The sequence below is a fragment of the Passer domesticus genome, chromosome 8 (genome assembly GCF_036417665.1).
Source record: "Passer domesticus isolate bPasDom1 chromosome 8, bPasDom1.hap1, whole genome shotgun sequence".
Taxonomy (NCBI): Eukaryota; Metazoa; Chordata; class Aves; order Passeriformes; family Passeridae; genus Passer; species Passer domesticus.
In genome coordinates, this window is record NC_087481.1 from 6804482 (window position 1) to 6828177 (window position 23696).

Genomic DNA, 23696 nt, shown 5'->3' on the forward strand with positions numbered 1-23696 from the left:
GGCTCCATGGCACAGGAATCTAACAAGGAGGAAAATTCCCTGAGATCCCGCAGGAGGAGGGGCTTCAAACCCAGCGCAGGCTGCTCTGAGGAGGAAAGACCCACCCTGTGCCAGGAAGGTGGACAGAGCTTCAGCCAGGGCTTGGAGCTGGTGGTCCATGAGCAGCTTCATGATGGGGAGAAGCCCTACAAGTGCTTGGAGTGTGGGAAGAGCTTCAGGCAGAGCAGCACCCTGATCCGCCACCAGATGATCCACACTGGGGAATGGGCCTACGAGTGTGGGGAATGTGGGAAGGGCTTCAGCTGCAGCTCAAAACTTGTCAGGCATCAATGCATCCACACTGGGGAGAGGCCCTACGAGTGTCCCCAGTGTGGGAAGAGGTTTCACACCAGCTCCAACCTCCTCCAGCACCAGCGGATTCACACAGATGAGAGGCCCTTCTGCTGCCCTGACTGCGGGAAGGGCTTCAACCGCAACTCCCACCTTGTCACCCACCGGCGTATCCATACTGGGGAGAGGCCCTACGAGTGTTCCCAGTGTGGGAAGAGCTTCACCCAGAGCTCTCATTTGACCGGACACCAACACAGTCACCAGTAAGGGAAGACATGAAAATGCTGCAACTGCAGGAAAAGCTTTGTGCACTGCTCCAGCTTCATCCCCCATGGGAGAACCACGTTTGGAAGAGCCCTGGTGATACGTGTTCACTGTGATCCATGCTGGGAAGACACCTGTTCGTTTTCCTGCCCCTGCCAATGACATGATGTGAGCCTGAAGAACATGAGGGTCTGGCCATGGCTGTGTCATTACATTCACTCCGACCTCAGGTCATTGCCAGGGGCAGGAAAGGGACTCTCTCTCTCTATCTCCCCCTGAGGAGAAGGGTGTCCTTCCCAGGCAGGAGAAAATTATGGCCAGGAAGATACTGTTGTGTTGTAGTTTTCCCTTTTTTAAAACCCTTCTGTTGTTAATATTGTTTCTGTTCCTATTTGTTCTTTATCTCGTTGCTGTTCCAAATAAATTGTTCTTATCCCAGGCCAGGATCTTTGCCTTTTGTTATTTCCATGGGAGGTGGGAGGGCAGCGAGCGGCAGTGCGGTTTTAGCAGAGCAGGACATTGGGGAATCCCATTCCTAAACCCCAGCTTGTGGAAACCGAGCATCCCAGCTGGTCCCAGCTGTGGTGGCCATGGCAACAGCCTTGGGAGCGGGTCCCTGGCTGGGGCTGTGGGAACCTCTTCCCTCTGGTGCCCAGGGACAGGACTGGAGGGAACAGCTGCAGCTGAGTCGGGGCAGGCTCAGGTTGGATCTCAGGAAAAGGTTTTTGCCCAGAGGCTGCTGGGGCAGTGCCCAGGCTCCCCAGGGAAGGCTCCCAGCTCCAGGGCTCTCTGAGCTCCAGCAGCATTTGGCCAGCGCTGCCAGGCCCAGGCTGGCATTGTTGGGGTGTCCTGTGCAGGGCCAGCAGTTGGACTCCAGGATCCTGATGGGTCCCTCCCAGCTCAGCCAGTTCTGTGCATCTGGGATCCCATGACCCATTCCAACAGGGTCCTGGTGATGGTTGCCTGCTAAGGATCAGATTTGTCACAGGCCCTCAGAGGGGTTCCATGGGGACTTTCCAAAAGTCTCAGAATCACAGAGGCAGGCAGGAGGCAGAGCTGTCAGCAAAGGAAGGGGCCAGCCAGGTGGGGCAGCCGGGGGATGACGACAGCCTGCAGGGACAGAGGTGCAGGGCAGGGACACCGTAGGACAGCCTGGGCTGCACAGGGCACAGGGATGGGCAGCAGCTGCAAGGCCCTGACAGAGCCAACTTGAGCAGCACTTTGGCCACGGCAAACACAAAGAGCTCCAAAGCCCCAGAGGGTCATTAAAGTCCTTGTGCTGTGTCTGTGCTGCTGAGCTGGGCCGGGCTCCTGGCCCAGAGGCAGCTCCTGGCAAGGGCAGCGCTGTAGAGAGACAGCTCTGGCCAGGAGCAGCTCCTGTGCACAGCCCAGCAGGGCTGGGGCACTGCCAGGGCAGCTCAGGGACACCAGCAGGGCACAGCCAGAGCTGACAGGGGCTCAGCACTGGCAGGGGCTGGGGGATGTCCCAGAGGGGGCTGTGTCACAGCGGCACCTCTGTGGCTGTGTCCTAGAGGCACAGAGCAGCTGTGATGTCAGCAAGGGGCTGTGTGACAGCACAGAGTGGGCTGTGTGAGGTCACAGGTTGGGCTATGACATCACAGAGTTTGTTGTGTGAGGTCACTGAGCAGCTACAGCATCATAGAGGAGACTGTGTGACAACACAGAGCAGGCTGTGACATCATGGCATGGCTGTATGACATCATAGAGCAGGCTGCGAGGTCAAAGTGTGTGCTGTGACATCACAGAGTAGGCTGTGACATCATGGCATGGCTGTATGACATCATAGAGGAGACTGAGGTCAAAGTGTGTGTTGTGACATTAGAGAGTGGCAGCATGACATAACAGAGAGGGTTTTGTGACATCACTCAGAGGGTTGTGACATCACAGAGCTGTCTGTGACATCATGGACTAGGGTATGAGGCCATAGAGCAGATCCGGATGTAACAGCTGGTGGCTCTGTGACATCAGCGAGTGGGTTGTGACATCACTAGGTGGCTGTGTAACATCATAGAGAAGACTGTGACATCACAGAACAGACTGTCACATCCCAAAGCAACTTTCTGACATCACAGAGTCTTCTGGGACATCACAATGCAGCTGCATGACATTCCAGGGTGACATCCCAGAATTGGCTCTGTGACAAAACAAGGGTGCTGTATGACATCCCAGAGGTGGCTGTGACATCACAGGTGGCTGTGTTACATCATAGGGTGCTCTGTGACATCACAAGATGCTGTATGAGATCACAGATGGCTGTGTGACATCCAAGGGGCTGTGTGACATCACAGGGTGGCTTCTTGTCCCTGCTCAGCAGCCTGGCAGGGGCCGCCCCATGGTGCTGCCCTTGGCATTGCACATTCCCACATGCCAGTGCCCATCCCGGGCAGAGCTCTGAGCAATGAGGGAGGGACAGGATCTGCCTGGCCAGGGGCTGGGGCTCAGGCCTTGGCCCTCTGCATTCCTGAAACACATCCAGGTTTGCTCAGCACCAGAGACACCTTTGCCTTGTTTGTCCCCAGCTGTCATCACTGCCTCCAGTGTTCTGCTCTAACTGGAACCTGGGGACACTTTCTCAGTCATGTCCCTCAGTGGGACCCATTAAAACTTCAAGAAACTTTGGAGTTTAAATTTAACTTTGAGTTCTGGAGAAGTCTTTGGAAGGCTCTCTCAGGGACTGAGTCTGATGTAAACAACACCCAAGTCCCAAGAGGGTCATTAAAGTCTTTGTTCTGTGTCTGTGCTGCTGAGCTTTAAAGGAACAGCTCTTCCCAGGACCAGCTCCTCTCCCAGCCCAGCAGGGCTGAGGGCTCTGCCTGCAGCCACTGAGGGGACAGGAGCCTGGCAGAGACAGGCTGAGGAAGTCATTGAGCTGAAACTTCACTGGGGGAAAGATCTTCACAGCCCTCCACATGGTGAGTCAGTGGATGCAGGGCAATGTCCCCTGTGCTCCTGGAGGGATCTCCTGAAGCCAGCACACCCCACAGCCTGGGGGATGTGCCAGGAGGACTCTCCCAATTTCTCTGTGGCAGGGGAGCAGGAGGAGGAGGATGTGCTGCAGAGTGGGGCTGCCCTGGGCACCCTCAGAGGGACAGGGCAGGACGGCTCCTGCTGCCAGGGACGGCTGCAGGGGCTGAAGCTGGGGCTGCAGCCAGGGCTGCCCAGGGCTGTCCTGCAGAGCAGGTCCTGCTGCCCTCAGGGCTCTTGGCCAGCCCAGGGGATGTGCCACCTGCCAGGGGCAGCTCTCAGCCTGCCTGGCAGCTCCCCATGGACAGGTCAGGGGAGCTGTGGGGGCAAGGAGTGACTCCTGCCAGGGCAGGTCCTGCTGCTGTGGAGAGGGTGCTGTGTGAGCCAGGGCTGCTCAGAGCTCCAGCTCACGCCCAGCTCATTCCTGAGGGGACTTTTCATGAGCTCATTCAGGGCAGGGCTTTCCTGCTTGGGTCTCTGCTTTCCTGAATCTGTGCTCCCACCTTTCCCTGGCTCAGCTTGGTGGCAATGGAAACTCAGCTGTGCAGGGCAGAAGAGGGGCTGACGCTCTTAAACCATCACCCTGAGTTTTCCTGGGAACCTCAGCAAGTGCCCCCCCCCGCTCCCCAGCCTCCAGACCCATCCAGCATCACCTTTCCATGGTGCCCAGGCTGGGGGAGCTGTTCTTTAATCCCTGCAGCCCTGAGCAGCTGCAGGGCAGAGCTGGCCCAGGGGCTGGGCTGGGCTCTGGCAGCTCTGGCAGGGAAGGAGCCCGGGGCCACAGGAGCAGCTCGGGCTGGCACAGCTCCAGCAGCAGAGCCGTGGGCAGGGAGGGAGGGAGGCAGTGCTGAGGGAAGCCCTGCTGCAGGGCAGATGTGGCACTGCCAGCCCTGCCCTGCAGGGCAGACACTGCCCTGAGCAGCACAGCTCTCGTGTCCCCTCCCAGCCAGCATAGCCCTCAGCCCGGGGGCTCGGGCCACTCAGTCCCTGCTGGACTGGCAGAGCAGCCCCAGAGATGAAGGGCATCTCTCCTGCCATGTGCCCATTCCCTGCTGACAGGGCCTGAGGGCCACTGCCCTGCCCTGGTGCTGCCTGGCAGGGGCTGTGCAGGGCTGGGCAGGGCAAGGCTTTTCCTCAGGCCCGGCTCTCTCTCTCCTTGCCTTCCACAGATGCTCCTGGCATTGCTGAGGGGCTCTCTGTGATGGCACTTCCAGCTGCAGGGTCAGGCCCAGCCCTTGGGCTCCTCCTGTGCAGGCTGAGCTCAGCACTGGGGTGTCCCAGCTCCCTGTGCCTGGGGAGCTCTGGGCAGAGCAGGCTGGCAATGAGCCAACTCTCCTCAGGCAGTGCCATGGACAGGACCCTTGGTGTGTCCTCGAGATGCCATCCAAGCTGTGAGCTGCCTCCAGGGGACACTGGGGGACAGGAGTGTCCTTGGCCAGAGTGGGGCTGAGACTCTGAGAAAGGCTGAGCCAGTTTGCTCTGCTGTGGGTCCCTCTGCTCTCAGCTGTGTCAGGCTGATTTCCAGGGGAGCACAGGGACTGCCCCTGGATCTCAGAAATGGCAGCTGGGGACAGATGGGAGTGACAGAGCAACTCCCCTCACCCTTCACTGAGTCACAGCCACTGCTCTTGCATTGCTCATTTCTCTCTGATCTCCCTGGGCACAGCAGGAAACCCTCTCAAACTGCCTTTGGCTGTCGCCATTCCTTAGCCCTTGGACAGGAGATGCAGCAGAGCTCCTCTGCCTCAGGAGCAGTTTGGGCTGATGAAATCCAAGCCTAGGACTGGCCCCTGTCCCTGTTCCCATGACCCCACTGCTGCAGAGCAGAGCTGACCCCTCGGTGTCCATGGGAAGAGCCCCTGCTCATCACAGCAACAGGGCGAGATCCCAGCAGAGCTCCAGGCAAAGGGCTGAAGGAAGGGCTCTGAGAAAAGGAAAACTGGATGGCACAGAGCAGCAGGGGCAGAGCTGGGAGAAAGGGCTTGGACATTGTTTAGCAAAGTCAGCCCTGACTCGTCACTGTGTCCTCCTTGAACAGGTCCCCATGTGCAGCACCAGCAAATGTCCAACAGCAGCTCCATCAGCCACTTCAACCTGCTGGCATTGGCAGACACGCGGCAGCTGCAGCTCCTGCACTTCTGCCTCTTGCTGGGCATCTCCCTGGCTGCCCTCCTGGGCAACGGCCTCATCATCAGCGCCGTAGCCTGCGGCCACCACCTGCACACGCACATGTTCTTCTTCCTGCTCAACCTGGCCCTCAGCGACCTGGGCTCCATCTGCACCACTGTCCCCAAAGCCATGCACAATTCCCTCTGGCACACCAGCACCATCTCCTACTCAGGATGTGCTGCTCAGCTCTTCTTTTTTGCTTTTTTTAATTCAGCAGAATTTTCCCTCCTGACCATCATGTGCTACGACCGCTACGTGTCCATCTGCAAACCCCTGCACTACGGGACCCTCCTGGGCAGCAGAGCTTGTGCCCACATGGCAGCAGCTGCCTGGGCCAGTGGCTTCCTCAATGCTCTGCTGCACACAGCCAATACATTTTCCCTGCCCCTGTGCCATGGCAATGCCCTGGGCCAGTTCTTCTGTGAAATCCCACACATCCTCAAACTGTCCTGCTCCAAATCCTACCTCAGAGAATTTGGGTTTCTTGTGTTTTCTATCTGTTTAGGACTCGGTTGTTTTGTGTTCATTGTTTTCTCCTATGTGCAGATCTTCAGGGCTGTGCTGAGGTTCCCCTCTGAGCAGGGCCTGCACAAAGCCTTTTCCACCTGCCTCCCTCACCTGGCTGTTGTTTCCCTGTTCTTGAGCAGTGTCATATTTGCCCACCTGAAGCCCCCCTCCCTCTCCTCCCCCTACCTGGATCTGGTCCTGTCAGTTCTGTACTCGGTGGTGCGTCCAGCCCTGAACCCCCTCATCTACAGCCTGAGGAACCAGGAACTCAAGGCTGCAGTGTGGAGACTGATGACAGGATGTTTTCAGGAACATTAAACTGGTGGACAATGTCACAAAATCACTTGTAACAAAAGCAATTTTTGATACACCTTGTTAGTTTGGTTATGGGTATTTTGTGCTTTGTTTTAGTTTTTTCATGTCCACAAATAAAGGTAATTTTTGTGCCATTTCTCTCTACCTTTTCTGTGGCCACAGACTCTGTTAATGAGGGGCTGCGCTGTTGGCGGCTTTAAAGAAACTAAAGGATCTCCCTGCAATGTTTTCTGCAAAGATGCCCTTCTTTTGCCTTCTCTGGAGCTGCAGCAGCAATATCTGAGTGCAGAGCTGGGGGCAGAGCATTGCTGGCACAGCAGCTGTGCCCAGCAGCAGCAGCAGCACTTGGTGTTGGCAGTGCTGCTGCCCTGGCCCTGCCCCGCTGCCCTGGTGGCCCTGGTGTTGCTGCAGGGCCTGAGTGCTCTCGGGGCCGGGCACAGTCCTGGGGGTGGCAGTGCCGGGGCTGCAGCAGGGACAGGCCATGGGCACTGCTGGGGCAGTGCTGATGCCTCAGGCCAGGCCCTGGGGGCTGCAGGCTCCTTGCCCAGGCTCTCTCAAGAACACGGCCAGGCCAATGCTCAGCAGAGAAAAGCCCCAGGGTGAGCAGCCCCAGGCTGGCCGTGGGCAGGCTGGGGGCAAACAGCATGGCTGGGTCTCTGCAAGGGCCCTGGGGGAGACGGGAAGGAGCAGCAGAGCAGGGGCTGATCCATCCCCAGTGCGCTGCACAGCCCAGGGCAGCGTCCCAGAGCGTCCTGATGGAGCTGCCAACAACATCCCCCCTCTGCAGCCCTGGCCTCTCCCCCAGCTCACACAGGTGCCACATCCTTGCAGGCACAGCCACCGCAGCACCGGCTCAGGAGCCCCTGTTTGCATTGCACAGAGCAGGCAGGAGCACCCCGATGCTGCTGCTGTGGGGACATGAACCTGAGGGAGCACAAATGCCATCAGCCCCTGGGGCCAGCAAGGGCTGGGGGACACCAGGGAAACCACTCAGCTTTGTCCTGGCCTCTGCAGTCAGCCAGAAAATTTGTTCCCATCAGCTGGGAGTTTCCTGTGCCACTGCAGATGCTGTTCCACAGAGCCAGGGCTGCCTGGCAGCCACCCCCAAACTGCCCTCAGCATTTCCTTGGCTTCACCTTTGCGTTCTTTACTCTTCCTTGGTCTAGATTTCTTCCTATTGTCCACTGCTGTTCCCTGCCCTGCAAACAGCCCATCCCTGTTTGCCCTTTCCTCTCTGGCCCCACTCCCCATTGCAGTTCCTGACTTGGCACCATGGGAACATCCCTTGGGCAGCAGGATCATCCTCCAAGTGCTGCAGGAATTGTCGGCAGGCTCCTGGTACTGCTCCCTTGCCAGAGGCACCCCAGGCCAGGGGGGCACATCTGGGCTGCTGTATCTGCCTGTGGGGCTCCCTGTTCTGGGCAATGAGGAGGAGCTGCAGAGGCTCTGCAGGACTGACAGGATGGGCTTTGGGGCTGGCAGGAGAAGCTGAGGCACCTGGGCTGCTGGAGCTTCTGAAGAGGAGGCCCAGGGCTCATCCTGCAACTGCTGCAAGGGTGGTTTCAGAGAATCCCAGAATCAGCAAGGCTGGAAAAGACATTGGAGATCATCAAGTCCAAACTGTGTCCTGACACTGCCTTGTCTCTCCTGGGCCTCCTCTTCTCCAGGATAAACAACCCCAGCTCCCTCAGGCGCTCCTCACAGGACTTGTGTTCCAGACCCCTCACCAGCCTTGTTGCCCTTCTCTGGTCATGCTCCAGCCCCTCCATGTCCTTCCTAAATTGGGGGCCCAGAACTGGACACAGCACACGAGGTGCTGCCCAACCTGTGCTGAGCACAGGGGAAGAATCACTACCCTGCTCCTGCTGGCCACACCATTGCTGATCCAGGCCAGGAGCCATTGGCCTTCTTGGCCACCTGGGCACACTGCTGGCTCATGTCCAGCCTGCTGTCCATCAGTGCCCCCAGGTCCCTTTCTGCCTGGCTGCTGTCCAGCCACTCTGTCCCCAGCCTGCAGTGCTGCAGGGGTTGTTGTGGCCAAAGTGCAGGACCCGGCACTGGGACTTGTTCAACCTCACCTTGTTGGATTTGGGCCCTGGATCCAGCCTGTCCAGGGCCCTGTGCAGAGCCCTCCTACCCTCCAGCAGATCTGCACTTGAACCCAGCTTGGTGTCATCTGAAAATTTGCTGGTGCTGGACTCAATCCCCTCATCCAGATCATCTATGCAGATATTCAAATCCACTCTGGCCAGCTCTGATCCCTCTGCCATCCTGTGATGGCACTCAAGGTGATCTCTTCCATAGCCTTGCCTGGCACTGAGGTCAGGCTGACAGGCCTGGAGTTCCTCAGATCCTCCTTCCTGCCCTTCTTGGGGATGGGCTCACACTGGCACCTCCACTCCTCTGGGACCTCCCTGCTGAGCCAGGACTGATGGTAAATGATGGAGAGCAGTTTGGGGAGCTCATCCACCAGCTCCCTCATCCCCCTAGGATGGATCCCATCCGATCCCATCCACCTGTGAGCACCTGAGTGGTTCAGCAGCTCCCCATCTCCTTCCTCCTGGTTTCCAGGGGATGTTCTGCTCCCTGTGTCCATCTACCAGCTCAGGAGAACACTTGTCCTGAGGACAACCTGTCCTAATATTGAACATTGAGACAAACAAGGTATTAAGGAGCTCAGCCTTTTCCTTATCTTTAGTTATTTTATTCTCTGCTGCATCCAATAAGACATAGAGGTTCTCCTTATCCCTCCTTTTGCCATTAATTTTTTTTTTTTTTTAATACAAGCCGCCACATGAAATTCTAACTGAGTTATCACCTCTCCCCTTTTCTTTCTGTGTAACCTAACATCATCTTTGGAGACCTCCTGAGTTTTAAATAATGTTTTCCCCTGAGTCCCCACAAAAGCTCCATGGGCATCCTGGACAGTAATTTTCCTCACTAGCTCATCTTTTTCCACACTGGGACAGGGTGCTTCTCCCTCTTTAAGATTATTTTCTTGAAATGTCTCTCTCCTTCCTGGACCTCTTTGTTTTTAAGGGCTGTTTCCCTTTAAAAGATCAGTAACTGATTTGATACTCCCCAAATATGCATTCTAAATAGGCCAAAGTCTGCCCTACCTAATTCCAGTGTAGATGTTTTGTTGCTGCCCCTCCTGCTTACCCAGAATATTGAAAACTTGATTATTTCATGGTCACGGTGCCCCAGGCAGCCTCTGACCACCACATCTGCCACCAGCCCTTCTCTGTTTGTGAACAGCAGCAGACAGAGCTTTCCTTGGCAGTGGGAGTGTTACCAAAAATCCGTAAAACAGAAAACTCCTTAAGCCCAATGTAGCATTAAGAAGCAGCATTCTTTATTCAGTTGGATGCATGGGGGAGAGCTCCTCCCAAAGCCCTGCATGCTGAGTACAGGAAAGTTTCTGTTTCTTTTCTGTATTTTGCACACATATTCATTGATTGTCCCAGACTAAACACACATATGATAATCATTTCCCCCAAATCATTGACATATTTCCCCTCCTCTTTACCCATGAGTTCTTCTGTCCTGGGGGTCTCTCTGGTGGTCCCTGGTGCTCATGGACCCCAATGTTCCAGTGGGCCTGGCTGAGCTGCAGGACACTGAGGCTGGTGAGCTTCCAGTTCCCCTTCTCACACAATGGGCATTGTGTGGTTTCCATAGGCCTGGGGTTTTGGAGAACAAGCTCCAGGTGTGAGCTCACCTGGTGGAGACAATTTATCCTCTGGTAACATGAGGTCACAGAGCAGACTATGACATCACAGAGGGGGGAAATGCAATGCCATTGAGCAGCTATGACATCATAGGCCATCTCTGTGACATCACAGAGCCAGCAGTGACCTCACAGGGCAGAGGTCTGACATCACAGAGCAGACTGTGATATCACAGAGTTGGCTGTGGCATCAGAGACCAGCTGTGTGACATTAGAGAATGAGCTGTGACCTCACAGAGCAGGCTGTGACATCCCAGAGGGGCTGTGTGACATCCCAGGAGGGCTGTGTGAGGTCACTGGTTTGCTCACTCAGCCCCAGCTCCCCCTCACAGTTTCTCCCAGCAAGTCCAATGCTGTTCATGCCCAGTGGGGTCCCTGTCCCCTGGTATCCCCCCGCTCCACCTGGAGCCACAGCCTCCAGCAAAGGATGTTCCACAGGATCCAGCCCAGAGCCTGACATGGGGACAAGGGGCCAGGGCTGTGTGACCAGGACATCAAGGACGTGGATGATCCAGGTCACTGTGACCGGGTTTGGGTTTCCCAGGGCAGGAAAGATGTCTGGCAGCTGGAGCAGGGTTAGGGAAGGGCCTCCAAGGTGGGGGCTGGAGCCCTTGGGCTGTGAGCAGAGGCTGAGGGAGCTGGGCTTGTCCAGCCTGGAGCAGGGAAGGCTGAGGGGCTTCTCATCCCAACCTGGCAGTGCCAGCCAGGAGGTGATGGAGAACACAGAGCCAGGCTCTTCACCGGGGGCCTGGTGGGAGACAAAAGCCAATGGGTGGAAGGGGAAAGAGGGGAGATCAGCCAGGACAGGAGGAGATTAAATGAATCAGGCTGGTTTCAGCATTTCCTCAACACCAAAAGCAGCCTGAGCCCCTTCTCCATCCACCACTGACAGCTTTGCAAATCAGGAATTCTTTGAGCTGCTTTGCCCCCACTCCAGGATGAGCATCCTGATACAAGAGATTTAACTGACCTGTCCCCAGTCCTGAGCCCTGGGGACACCCCTGGATGTGACTCCATTCCTCAGCTGCTCTGAGTTCCAGAGGTTGGATGAGGGAAATGGCGCTGTGATAAATGAATATGATTAGTGCTAACAATGCCTAAATTTTAGAAGAAGTAATAGAGGAAAAGGATATGTTATTAGTGTCACAAACCAAATGTTTTCAGATGTTAATGAGAAAATAGGATCCTGGATGTAGTTCGACATAAGGAACATTCCAAAATGGAATAGGCCTCAGGATAACTAGAGAATCAGCCTTGAAATGGCTGAAAATGGGATGATTCCAGGTATCTACGAAATAATAAGGCTTTTTTTTTGGAATATAATGCTGGCTTCTATAACACAAGACTTGGGGCACATGTGCAATGAGTGGGGTTGCTCAAAGGACAGTGATGATGAGGAGAAGCCTTCATCGGATGTGAGCACCAAAGAGCCAGAAGACCCCTGAGCAACAAGCAGAGCATGTGCTGTGCAGTATAGTGACATAAATTTCAAGAATAGAAAATAGGAGGAGATTTGCAGGGAAAAAAGTGATGACTATGTATTAGCATACAGGATATAAATTGTATTTGGATTCCTATTCTTTTTGTACATGAGGCAGGGTGAGAAAAACCCCGCCCATGCCCTGATCAATTGGTTTTGCTTATCCTTTATGGGAACCACTGCCAAATTTTTTTGTACCTGCTTGATTGTATTTGATGGTATTATTTTATATATGATTGCTGCTCAATTAAAATTGCTGCTAAATTGAACTTTGTTGTTTATTGAATTAGACATATAGAATGTCATTCATAACAGTGGGGAAGTGATAGGGACAAAGTCTGATTGATTGTCAGCCATAAAAGGTCTTGATTTTCATATCTATTCCGACAGCATTAGATGGTGCTCGGGGTCAATATCAATTGGACATTGCTGATATCAATCTATAAACAGGAAAAGAAAACTAAACAGGACAAAGCAATTCTCTCTTCATTGCTTTCAATACAGTATATTCACTTTGAATACACTTCTGAAATGTGTCAAATTAACCACAGAACAATAACAAACTTAAATTATTATCAGGGGTTTTTATAGTGTGGGTGTTTTAAACAAATGTTTATGAGCTTTTCTCACTGAATTCCTGAAAAGTTCAAGAAAGAAGAGGCCTCTGGAGTAGGAAAATTCATCATCAACCTCCAAGTGGCTGAGGATCCATCCCCATCAGAGCAGCAATGAACAGCAATTGGCACAGCTTTGTGGCTACCCCAGCTTTGGGATGGGCCCTGGGCCTGGAGCAGGAGCAGCTCTTGAGGGCCCCAAGGCCGGGGCTCTTGAGCTGCCCTGGGCACATGGGATGGCAGCAGGGGCTGCAGAGCTCTCAGCACCTGAGCCAGAGGGGAGCAGGGCAGCCAGGGAGCCTCCTTTGGCCTTGGCCCAGCACCTTCCCCCATGGCTGGGGCTGAGTCCTGTGTGAGCTGCAGCTGCTGCTGTGCCCTTGGCAGGGGCTGAGGCCGTGGGGCCAGTGGCCAGAGCAGCCTGGCCTGAGCAGAGCTGTGGGGCCAGAGCTGGCTGGGCTGGGCTGGGGAGAGGCCCTTGGTGCTGCCCAGAGCTCAGGGCAGCTGGCAGAGCTTGCAGGGAGCTAGGCTGGGCTCAGAGAGCCTGCCCCAGAAACCATCCGTGTCCATCTCAGCCTGGCTGGGCGTGCACAGGGGCAGGACTCAGCCCAGGCCGTGTGGGGCAGGGCCAGCGCCTGTGCAAGGCATTGAAAAGAGGCAAGTGCCCCAGAGAGGAGGCTGCTCTGTGCCCTTGGGGGCATGGACAGAGCAGGGAGGGGGCCCAGGACATTTGTCAGTGCCAGCCTCTGTGCCCAGCCCTTGGCAGCCCTGGCTGCTGAGCCCAGCTTTGGCCTGGGCTGAGTTTGGCTGTGGCCCAGCTCCATCCTCCTGCGGGGCTCAGGGCCTGTTCCCGGCCATGGCCAGCCCTGGCCGGCCTCTCTGCTGGCCCAGAGGCCGGCAGAGCCCGGGCCAGGGCTGTCTGTGCAGGCCCACAGGTGCCAGGGGCTCTGCAGGAGCTGGCAGAGGCTGCCCAGCAGGGAGGCCATGGGGCACAGAGCCCCAAGGCTGCTGTGGGCAGCACGGCACAGGGGCCGTTCCCAGCCGCAATGCTCCTGGCCTGGGCTGGGCCTGCACAGGGGCTGGGCCACCATGGCTGGGCCAGCACAGGGCCACCAAGGGGCCACGCACCCACTGCCGGGGCTGACAGCAAGGCCAGGCACACACAAGCAATTGCTGAGCATGGCCTGCGCTGCCCAGGGCTGACTGTGCCACAGGCAGAGCTCAGCTGCCCTTGGGGGCTGCAGGAACAGTCAGGAGCCCAAAGAGCCTCCATGGCTGTGCTGGAGACCAAGGCTGGAGCAGGGAAATGCAGGGCTGCTGCGGGATGGGGAGGGCATTGAATTCCAGCACACACCTCAGCTCTCTGATGATCCCGGCACCACGCTGGGCCCTGTTTCAGACTGGAGCAGAGCAGATGTTGATGGCACAGGAGCCCTGTGGGGCTGTCAGGGACAATCTGCAGCTTGCAAGGTGCTCTGCTCTCCCTCAGGTGCTCTTAGAAGGATGCAATCCCAGCTGGACACCTCAGGGCACAAGTGGCACTGCCTGTTTATGGGCACACAGCTGATGTCTGCCTGGAAAGGGGCACAGGTTTTAATATTTGTACATTTCATAATATACAAGGAAATCTTTATTATCTGGGTCATTTGAGTACTTTTAAGAAATGGCCAAGTTTTCCCACCAGGAGCAGAAATTTCCTGATTCTACTAGATTCTTCTACTTATAGCAAGTGGAGAAATACGGATCTTCCCCTCTATCTTTGCCATGAACATCATTCACTCTAATATTTCATGACCCCCTCCTTTACGTGTTTCCAGCTCTCCTTTTGAAATGGCCATGTCTAAGGACATCTCTTCATTTAGAGCAGCTGGATCCTTGTCCTTCACATTGCTCCCAGAAGTCTTCCTCCAGATGCTCTCTGCTGATTCCAATGTATCATCCTTGATTGGCTTCATGATTTGAGCATCAGGGAATTGCCCAATCTTTCAGAAGTTTAAATACCTCCTTAGTCAGCATCTTAGTTGGAGTTTTATCTTTTCTATCACCTCTTTTTATGTCTTTGTCTAAAATCCTTCCTGTATGGCAATCCCTTGTGGATGGTGCACATGTTGCTGGGATGTCACAAGAAACTGAATGAAGGCTTTTGATGTTTATTAAATTTTATCATGTTCACATTTTTTGTTTTCCATGAAGAGAAACCTTCCTGTGCCTCTAGTCTCACCAGTTCCTGGTCCCTCAAAGGACACAAACCTGATGTGCTGGGGAAATGTGGCAGAAATGCTGCTCTCGGAGGGGTTTGAGTGCCTTGGATAGCTGAGTCAGTCAGGCCTGTAAGAAAGGTTAAGTCACAAGGTCTAAGTGACATTAAATGCTGCTAAGAGTTGTTCTTTTGCTAAGTTGTTATGTTTAATATGTTATAAGCTAAGCTGAACATCATTAAGTGTTATTCCTCTATTAAATTGAAAAATCATAGGTTATAATTTAGGTTAAATACTGTTAAGCTCTGTTCTTTTGCTAAATTGTGAAGCTGAAGTTATCACTTAAGGTTGAGGTACAAGTTAAGTCCTGTTACGTTTGAGCTCTGTAACGCTTTTAGGCCGTATTCCTTTTACCATTGCCCTCACTGTCCTTGTGTCACACACAGAGTCAGGGACAGTTCTCAGTTCATCTCTGGTTCGATTGCCTGGATTTGGTTTGGTTTTTTTGTTGCTTTGTTTCCTCGGTGTGCCTGAAGTGTCCAGTCAACAATGTGTCTTGCCAAGGAAGTTTGTGGTGCTGTCCCTTAATATTAAATCTGGTTGTTGCTGCTCCCTTGCTGGGGATATTTTCAGCGCTCTCAAACCCTCATTCAGAACAGGGTGAAGGAGCCCTGGCCCAGGCTCTGGCCCTGGGGGACACAGGGATGCTGCCGGGGGGTCCCTGTCCCCCTGTCCCACCCCCCAGGGCCCCGGCCCCCCGTCCCCGTGTCAGGCTCTGGGGTCGATCTCGTGGAACATCCTCTGGGGGAGGCTGCAGCACCGGGAGCGGGGGGACCCGGGGGGACAGGGGACCCCGCTGTGCACGAGCAGCGTTGGACTGCTCTGGGGGAACTGTGAGGGGAGCTGGGGCAGAGTGACCTCCCCAGTGACATCACACAGCCCCTGTGATGTCAGAGCCCCCTATGAAGTCACACAGTCAGCCTGTGATGTCACACAGCATCATGTGATGTCACAGAGCCCCCTATGATGTCACACAGCACCCTTTTGGTGTCACAGAGCCAACTCTGGGATGTCACCCTGGAATGTCATGCAGCTGCACTGAGATGTCACAGAAGAGTCTGCGATGTCACAATGTCACCATGTGATGTCACAGCCTGCTCTATGATGTTACACAGTCACCTAGAATGTCACAACCCACTCTCTGATGCCACAGAGCCACCCTCTATGATGGCAGGATCTGCTCTATGGCCTCATACTCTACTCCATGATGTCACAGACAGCTATGTGATTTCACAACTCCCTCAGTGATGTCACAAAACCCTCTCTGTGATGTCATACTGGCACTCTTAAATGCTACAGCACACACTTTGACCTCACAGCCTGCCCTATGATGTCATACAGCCATGCCATGAAGTCACAGCCTGCTCTGCGATGTCACAGAATCCCCTCTATGACCTCACACAACAAACTCTGTGATGTCACAGCCCAGTCTGTGACATCACACAGCCCACTCTGTGCTGTCACACAGCCCCTTGCTGACATCACAGCTGCTCTGTGCCTCTAGGACACAGCCACAGAGGTGCCGCTGTGACACAGCCCCCTCTGGGACATCCCCCAGCCCCTGCCAGTGCTGAGCCCCTGTCAGCTCTGGCTGTGCCCTGCTGGTGTCCCTGAGCTGCCCTGGCAGTGCCCCAGCCCTGCTGGGCTGTGCACAGGAGCTGCTCCTGGTCAGAGCTGTCTCTCTGCAGCGCTGCCCTTGCCAGGAGCTGCCTCTGGGCCAGGAGCCCAGCCCAGCTCAGCAGCACAGACACAGCACCAGGACTTTAATCACCCTCTGGGGCTTTGGTGCTCTTTGCATCAGACTCAGTCCCTCAGAGTATCCTCAAAGAACTTCTCAAGAACTCCAAATCAGATTCAAACTTCAAACTTTCTTTAACTTCTAATGGGTCCCAAGGAGGGACACAACTCATGTGAATGTGTTCCCAGGTTCCAGGTAGAGCAGAACACTGGAGGCAGTGATCACAGGTGGAAACATGCAAGGGAAAGGTGTCTCTGGTGCTGAGCAAACCTGGATGTGTTTCAGGAATGCAAAGGGCCAAGGCCTGAGCCCCAGCCCCTGGCCAGGCAGATCCTGTTCCTCCCTCCTTGCTCAGGGCTCTTCCCGGGATGGGCACTGGCATGTGGGGATGTGCAATGCCAAGGGCAGCACCATGGGGCGGCCCCTGCCAGGCTGCTGAGCAGGGACAAGGAGGCAATGAGGCTCCAGGCCTGCAAGGGTCACTTGTCTCCTGCTCCTGGCTCAGGCCCAGGGCCAGCAGCCATGGCCAAAGCGCTGCCCAAGTTGGCTCTGTCAGGGCCTTGCAGCTGCTGCCCATCCCTGTGCCCTGTGCAGCCCAGGCTGTCCTACGGTGTCCCTGCCCTGCGCCTCTGTCCCTGCAGGCTGTCATCATCCCCTGGCTGCCCCACCTGGCTGGCCCCTTCCTTTGCTGGCAGCTCTGCCTCCTGCCTGCCTCTGCCTGCCCACACAAAGCCTTGGGCTGCTCCAGGCTCCTTCTGCACCACAGCCCTGCCCTGGGGGAGGAAATTCCTTTCTCCCGCTGTCCAGTCTGGGCCTCCCGAGATGCCCTTGTGTTGTGTTCCACTGCAGTAAGCAGCAAAACAACTCCCCCAGGCCCCAGAGTCTCAGACCTCAGGCAGGCATCGATGACCAACAGGGAAAGGAAGGCAACAGGATGGGTACTGGTTTAGAAAAGCACAGGATCCTTTATTGTGCCAGGGACCAAGACAAGAAATTAAGGGGGAGAGGGGGTGGTGGCTTGTCATGGGTTTTATATGACAGGGTAGGGGTGGAGTTTAGGGTCGGGGTCCAATAGCAGAAGGAGCAGGGCACTGCAAAGGAGTGGGTCGAGGAGGACAACCAATGGAAAAATGTGTGGCGGGGACTTTGCAGTAGAATTTGGACCAATGAGGTTACAGAAAAGGAAAAATGTTCTGTGGCCACTCCTTTTTTGACCAGATGGGGTGGAGTGTCTTTTCCTGGGCTTGCAGGGGCATGCCCGACAGGGTGGAGGGGCGGAATCCTCTTTAAATCACACTCCTCACTTGATGCTGTCTGTCTGGCTAGAATCCCTACTTCCTGGGGCAGGGGAACTCCACACCCTTGGTGCCATTATTTCTTTCTCTTGGTGTTTTATACAATGAAGAAAAACTCCAGCCTCTCTGAAACCACCCTTTAATCCCTCTCAGGCTGCTCCTGTTCTGTCCTCAGTCTCCACACCACTGAGCCCAGAGCCACCACATTCTACCTGCTGGTTATGTGATGAGGCATCCAAACCCCATCTTGGGAGATTTTTGGTTACTTTTCAAGGTCTGTGAAAATGGAAAAATAGTGGTCAACATTATTTTGTCCCACATCTTGCAGTAACAGAACAGGAGTCAATATCACTCAATTGAATGAGGGTGGATTTACATTTGTTAAAACGAGGAAATATTTTACAATGATGAGAGTGGCACAAAACTGCAACTGTTTTTCCAGAGAACTGTATTCCCCATCCCAGGAATTGTCCAAGAGCAGGAACTTTGTGCAACCTGATCCAGTGAAACCCTCTCATCCCCAAGGACAGAATTGCTGTCATGGGGGTTCTCTGGTGTGCTGGGTGCCCTCACAACACTTCTGGCCAGAATGACTGCTGAGGGCAGCCAGGCTGCTGCAGGGGCAGTGACCTCACAGCCATCACCATGGCAGCCCTGTGCCCTGGGCCTGGCTCTCCCCTTTCCTCTGCCCCTGCCTTGTCTCTGCTGGCATGAAGAGTTTTCTCATTCATATCTTGTCCCCAAGGTGCTGGGGCCAATGGCTTCCCAGGCAGGCTCCTGGAGCAGAAGTGGCTTTTCAGAGCCCAGGCAGAAATGAGCCCTGAGGCAGCAGCTCTGCAGTGCTGGCCACCAGGCCGGGCTGCCAAGGGAGGCTTCTGGCCATGGCCTGCAAGCAGCTGCTGCTGCCAAGGTGCCTTTGGTGCCTCAGGCTCTGCCTGGCACAGCTCCCAGCACAGCACTCTGCCCTTGTGCCCGAGCCCTTCCCTGTTCTGGGGCTGGCCTGGGGCTTTTCCTGAAGCAGGACCTGCCCTGCTGATGGCACAGGAAAGGCAGTTCCTGCTGGAGCAGGAGGCTCTGCCTGCAATGGGCTCCAACAACTCCAGCAAGGCCCTGTTGACATCAAAATTGCTTCCTAGATCACTATATGCTAATAATTGTTATAGCTCCTATACTGTGGAGTAAATAACTCTTTTTTAAAATTTAATCTGTGGTGTAAACAAACCATTCTGTCTAATCATGATCAGAATCAATCAGAGCTGTATTTATATCAATTTATCTAGTATTCCATCGATAATCCTGTGGGACAAATTGCATTAAGATTCAATTCTACCTGTCTAATCTTTTACAGCTTTGACAAAGTCTGGGGCTGGGATTGGATCCAGCCACTCCCACTCTCCTCTAATAAAATAAATTTTGGAAGTCTAGGGGTCCTGCAGGGGTTTGAGGATCCATGGTGTCTGTTGGGTGTCATTTCTCCATCTCATGACTCATCAGGAGTTTCTCCAAAAAAGAAATAAAGCTTTTGCCTGAAGCTCACACTGTGCCCATGACTGGAGCCCCTGTGAGTGTCTGGGACATCCCAGCTCATTGGCAGCCTGGGGACTCCTGGGATGTCACCGTGGAGCCCCCCGTGAGTGCCTGTGACAGATCAGTGCCTTTGCAGCCCATGGTGCCCTGGGATGTCACCATGGAATGGCTGTGACTGCCTCTGAGCACAGGGCTCTTTACCATCCCCAGAAACCGCTGGGAGGTGTCCATGGAGCCCCTGTCTCTGCCTGTGACATTCCAGCTCTTGAACAGCCTGGAGACTCTTGGAAAGTCCCCATGGAAAACCTCTGAGGGCCTGTGACAAATCTGATCCTTAGCAGGCAACCATCACCAGGACCCTGTTGCTATGGTCATGGGATCCCAGATCCACAGAATTGGCTGAGCTGGGAGGGACCCATCAGGATCCTGGAGTCCAACTGCTGGCCCTGCACAGGACACCCCAACAATGCCAGCTTGGGCCTGGCAGCGCTGTCCAAACACTGCTGGAGCTCAGAGAGCCCTGGAGCTGGGAGCCTTCCCTGGGGAGCCTGGGCAGTGCCCCAGCAGCCTCTGGGCAAAAACCTTTTCCTGAGATCCAACCTGAGCCTGCCCCGACTCAGCTGCAGCCGTTCCCTCCAGTCCTGTCCCTGGGCACCAGAGGGAAGAGGTTCCCACAGCCCCAGCCAGGGACCTGCTCCCAAGGCTGCTGCCATGGCCACCAGGGCTTGGTTTCCACCAGCTGAGGTTTAGGACTTCGGGTCCCCAATTTCCTGCTCCTGCTAAAACCACGCTGCCCTCACTGCCCTCCTGCCTCCCATGGAAAGAACAAAAGTCAAAGATCCTGGGCTGGGATAAGAACAATTTATCGGGAATAGCAACAAGACAAAGAACAAACAGCAACAGAAACAATATCGATAACAGCAATCAATAAGAGAAAGGATTTGCAGGAAAAGCTACATTACCACTGACTGCCTCTACCCAACCATGTTTATCCTCGCTCCCGGGAAGGATACCCTTCTCTTCAGGGAGACAGGGAGTCTTTTTCGTGCTCCTAGCACTGACTAGAGATGGGAGTGAATGTAATGACAGGGCCATGGCCTGACCCTCATGTTAGGCCCACATCATGTCGTTGGCAAGGGTAGGAAAAGGTACAGGTGTCTTCCCAGCATGTATCACAGGGACCATTGATCACCAGGGCTCTTCCCAACGTGGGTCTTACAGTGGGGGATGAAGCTGCAACTGGGCATGAAGCTCTTCCTGCAACTACGGCATTTGCAGAGCTTCCCTTACTGGTGCCTCCGTTGGTGTTGGGTCAAGTGAGAGCTCTGGGTGAAGCTCTTCCCACACTGGGGACACTTGTAGGGCCTCTCCCCAGTGTGGATGCGCCGGTGGGTGATGAGGGTCGAGTTGTGCTTGAAGCCCTTCCTGCAGTCGGGGCAGCGAAATGGCTTCTCCTTGGTGTGAGTCTGCTCATGCAGGAGGAGATTGGAGCTGGTGGGAAACTGACACGATCCGTCCTAAGGACGTGATTCGTGTAGGTTCTTTTTCACTGATCTCAGGGTGCAAAAAACTGACACGACAAGGGGATTTGCAGTAAAATCAAAATACATGTACTTTTATTAAATAGCCATAGAAAAGATGCGTTAGAGAGAAGGGGAAAGAAGAAAGGGAAAATAATAAGGAAAAGAAAAAGAAGAGAGGGAGGGCAAGGAGGTATATAGCTACCAGACGTGTGGATGACAAAGTCCCTCAAAGTCCGGTCGATGAAGAGCCTGTCGTCTTCACGTCAGGGGAGATCTCAAAAGGTATCAGTCAGGTCTAACCTTTTTTATAGTCCTTTTGAAATGGGGGAAGGGGACCCATTTCAAAATAGTCTACAAGGAGTCCATCAGTAGTCCATCAGGAGCAGGTGTCGTCAGCAGCAGATGTCGTAGGCAAGAACCATTGTCTTCTCGGTCCAGTGGTCGCTTGCAAAACTTGCTTTGGTCCCCACGCACACCTTCCCTCACCCTACGGTGGGGATTTCAGTCTCAGTCCTTTTGGGAAGAAGAGGGGAGCTTTTCCATGTAGGGGTCGCATGTCTCAGTCCTTGAGGGAGAACCTTCTCCCATCTCAGTCCATCTGTCACGGTGGTTGATGTACGGTGAATGGAGGGTCCTTTTGTGGTGACCCCCAGGAAGGTCATTCCAGAGAGAAAGTCCAGCCAAGTCAGAAGGGTGGAGAAATTCCAGCACTAGCGTTGCTAGGTGATGCTGGTGAAGGAGAGCACACTGCCCCTTCTCGGGTGCAGTGTTCCATGAGTTGAGCAAACACACCCGTAGGCAATAATCTGGCTTGATGGACCAGACAGACCTGGATTTTCAGAACAGGATCTTTCCCTTTCCCCGGTGGTCTTGGCTTTCATGACGATCGAGAGGCAAAAAATGAGGGAAGTTTCGGACAGACACTCACACGACCCCGTGACTCACGATTGTCTTGAAAGGGTCTTCATCAGCAGGTCTCAAGTCTCCTTCACGCTGGTAGCATACCTCAGAAAACAGGGACAGTATGACAGAGAGGGAGGAAAAGAGAAGGAAAGATAAGAAGAAATAAAAGAGGGGCGAAAAAGAGAAGCAATTAGCAAAACAAAATCAAAACAATTTTTTAGCAAATAATTAAATAATAATTGAAAATTATCAAAATAATATTATAGCTTGAATAATTGGAACAAACTCACAAATTATTATAATGACATTATAGCTTAAATAATTTGAAAAATCACAAATGGTAATAATCAAATCAAATAATCAAAATAAAATCACAAATGGCCAAAAGTAAAAGCAATAAATAAGTAATAAAATGAATATAAATTTAACAAAATCACAAGATGGAAGGTAAAAGGTTTTTCAAAACACATCTACTGATTCATAATCGCCTTGTGTCAATTGTCTTGGGGACGTCCATAGTAAAAAGGACATCAGCCAAATTGTGTGCATTAATTATGGACGTCAGTCTTGTTAACCGTTTCATCATTCTCCAATTCATGACAAACAAGATTGCTGACAAAACAAAACCAATTGAAACCAGGATCAAAAGGACAACAATAGGATGACACATGGTGTTCAGGACACTTGTGGCAGTTGGTGACCACCCAAAAAGAGTATCCCACCACTTGTGTTCAGCATCTCTCTTTACTCTTTCCATGACACGATGTATTTGTTTTACATTGTGATGAACAGTTACCAGGGTCTTCTGCCCATCTTTCTTGATCTTTCTCAGAATCTCAGCCAGGTCCTGGTGGAGCAGCAACTGCCTTACCAAAGTGAGGTTCATCCCAATTGGAGTAGGTATCAATTTGTGAATCAGGGTGTAATTGGATTGCAAAAGCTGGTGAGAGGTAACTGGAGCTACATAAGAAAAATCATATCCTACAATTCTGGTAAAATTACAAGCGCAGAAATTTGAATGATTCCTAGTATCCACCACTACATTTTCTACAAATACAAGATCACAGGCAGTTCTAAAGCATGCACATCCATTGCCTATGTATATGAGAACTGTTTCAGAAGTCTCGTTAGGATGTATTTCAAAGTGACAGATATTCTGCTCTGTGTCCAGACAGATATCCTGGGCTATGATTGCATTGCTTTCACAGATGAACCCTTGTTGTTCACGGACAATACAAGATTCCAGATTGACAGTTTGCCATTTGTTGTTAATCTGACGGGCCCATTCCCTATGCTCCGAAGGATAGAGAATAGCTCCGTCATGATTTATCCCTAATGCTATAATAGGAAAAACCAAATGCACTGAAGCACTGCGTATGGTTAACACAAAAGCCGTGGCCACGTTTGAAATGGGGTCATAAGTGAAATTTACCAAATTCCACCAGGATTGGAATTCTCTTTCAAAGTCAGTAGCACTGTCCCAGATTATTTTTAAAATTTCAGTGGGAAAAGTGCCTTCTTCACCTTCTTTTATAATTGAGGCAGCAACTGACTGCATCCACAATTGAGCCCGAACACAGCTGAGAGCCAAGGAAACATTATTTTGTGTGGCATTGAGTGCATCAATCACCAATTTGTGGTTGTTTACATTTACCTTTTCCCAATTTGGTAGTATGTTTGATAGCAGCCACTGATGTGTTAAGGATGATTGCAGTGGTTGCTGTAATTTGGTCAGATTTTTACTTGTAGCAGCCAATTTGTTCATTATTATTTAATTTACTTGTTAAGTGTAATGTTATCACTTTGTGTTACCATAAAGGGAAGGGAAAACATTATATTTGTTGTACAATGCTAGTGTTATCATGGTTTCTCAGGTCTCCATGTCCCACGGAGTTCTTCTGTAAAAATAAGCACAACAGAATCTACTACGAAGAGGCAGAAAGAGTTAGAACAATGGGGTTGTCAGAGAGGTTTTTAATACCAGTGGTACTTCCCCTACAATAGGGGGTGGTCCACCAAAAACAGGTTGTCCAGGGTAATGTGCTGGGTTCTTGAAATCAT

At 53.1% G+C, this 23696-nt stretch overlaps 2 protein-coding genes across 2 annotated transcripts in view; both read left to right on the forward strand.

Moving 5' to 3' along the window:
- The window catches only part of LOC135305560 (zinc finger protein 418-like), a 409899-nt gene that overhangs the window by 3458 nt on the left and 382745 nt on the right, over positions 1–23696 (forward strand). Inside the window, exon 4 of the mRNA XM_064429294.1 lies at positions 184–593. Within this exon, the coding sequence (XP_064285364.1) occupies positions 184–593 (410 nt within the window). The remainder of the gene's footprint in view (positions 1–183; positions 594–23696) is intronic.
- On the forward strand, positions 5641–6573 carry LOC135305974 (olfactory receptor 14I1-like). Its single transcript, XM_064429551.1, has one exon. It carries the CDS (start codon positions 5641–5643, stop codon positions 6571–6573), a length of 933 nt encoding a protein of 310 aa, XP_064285621.1.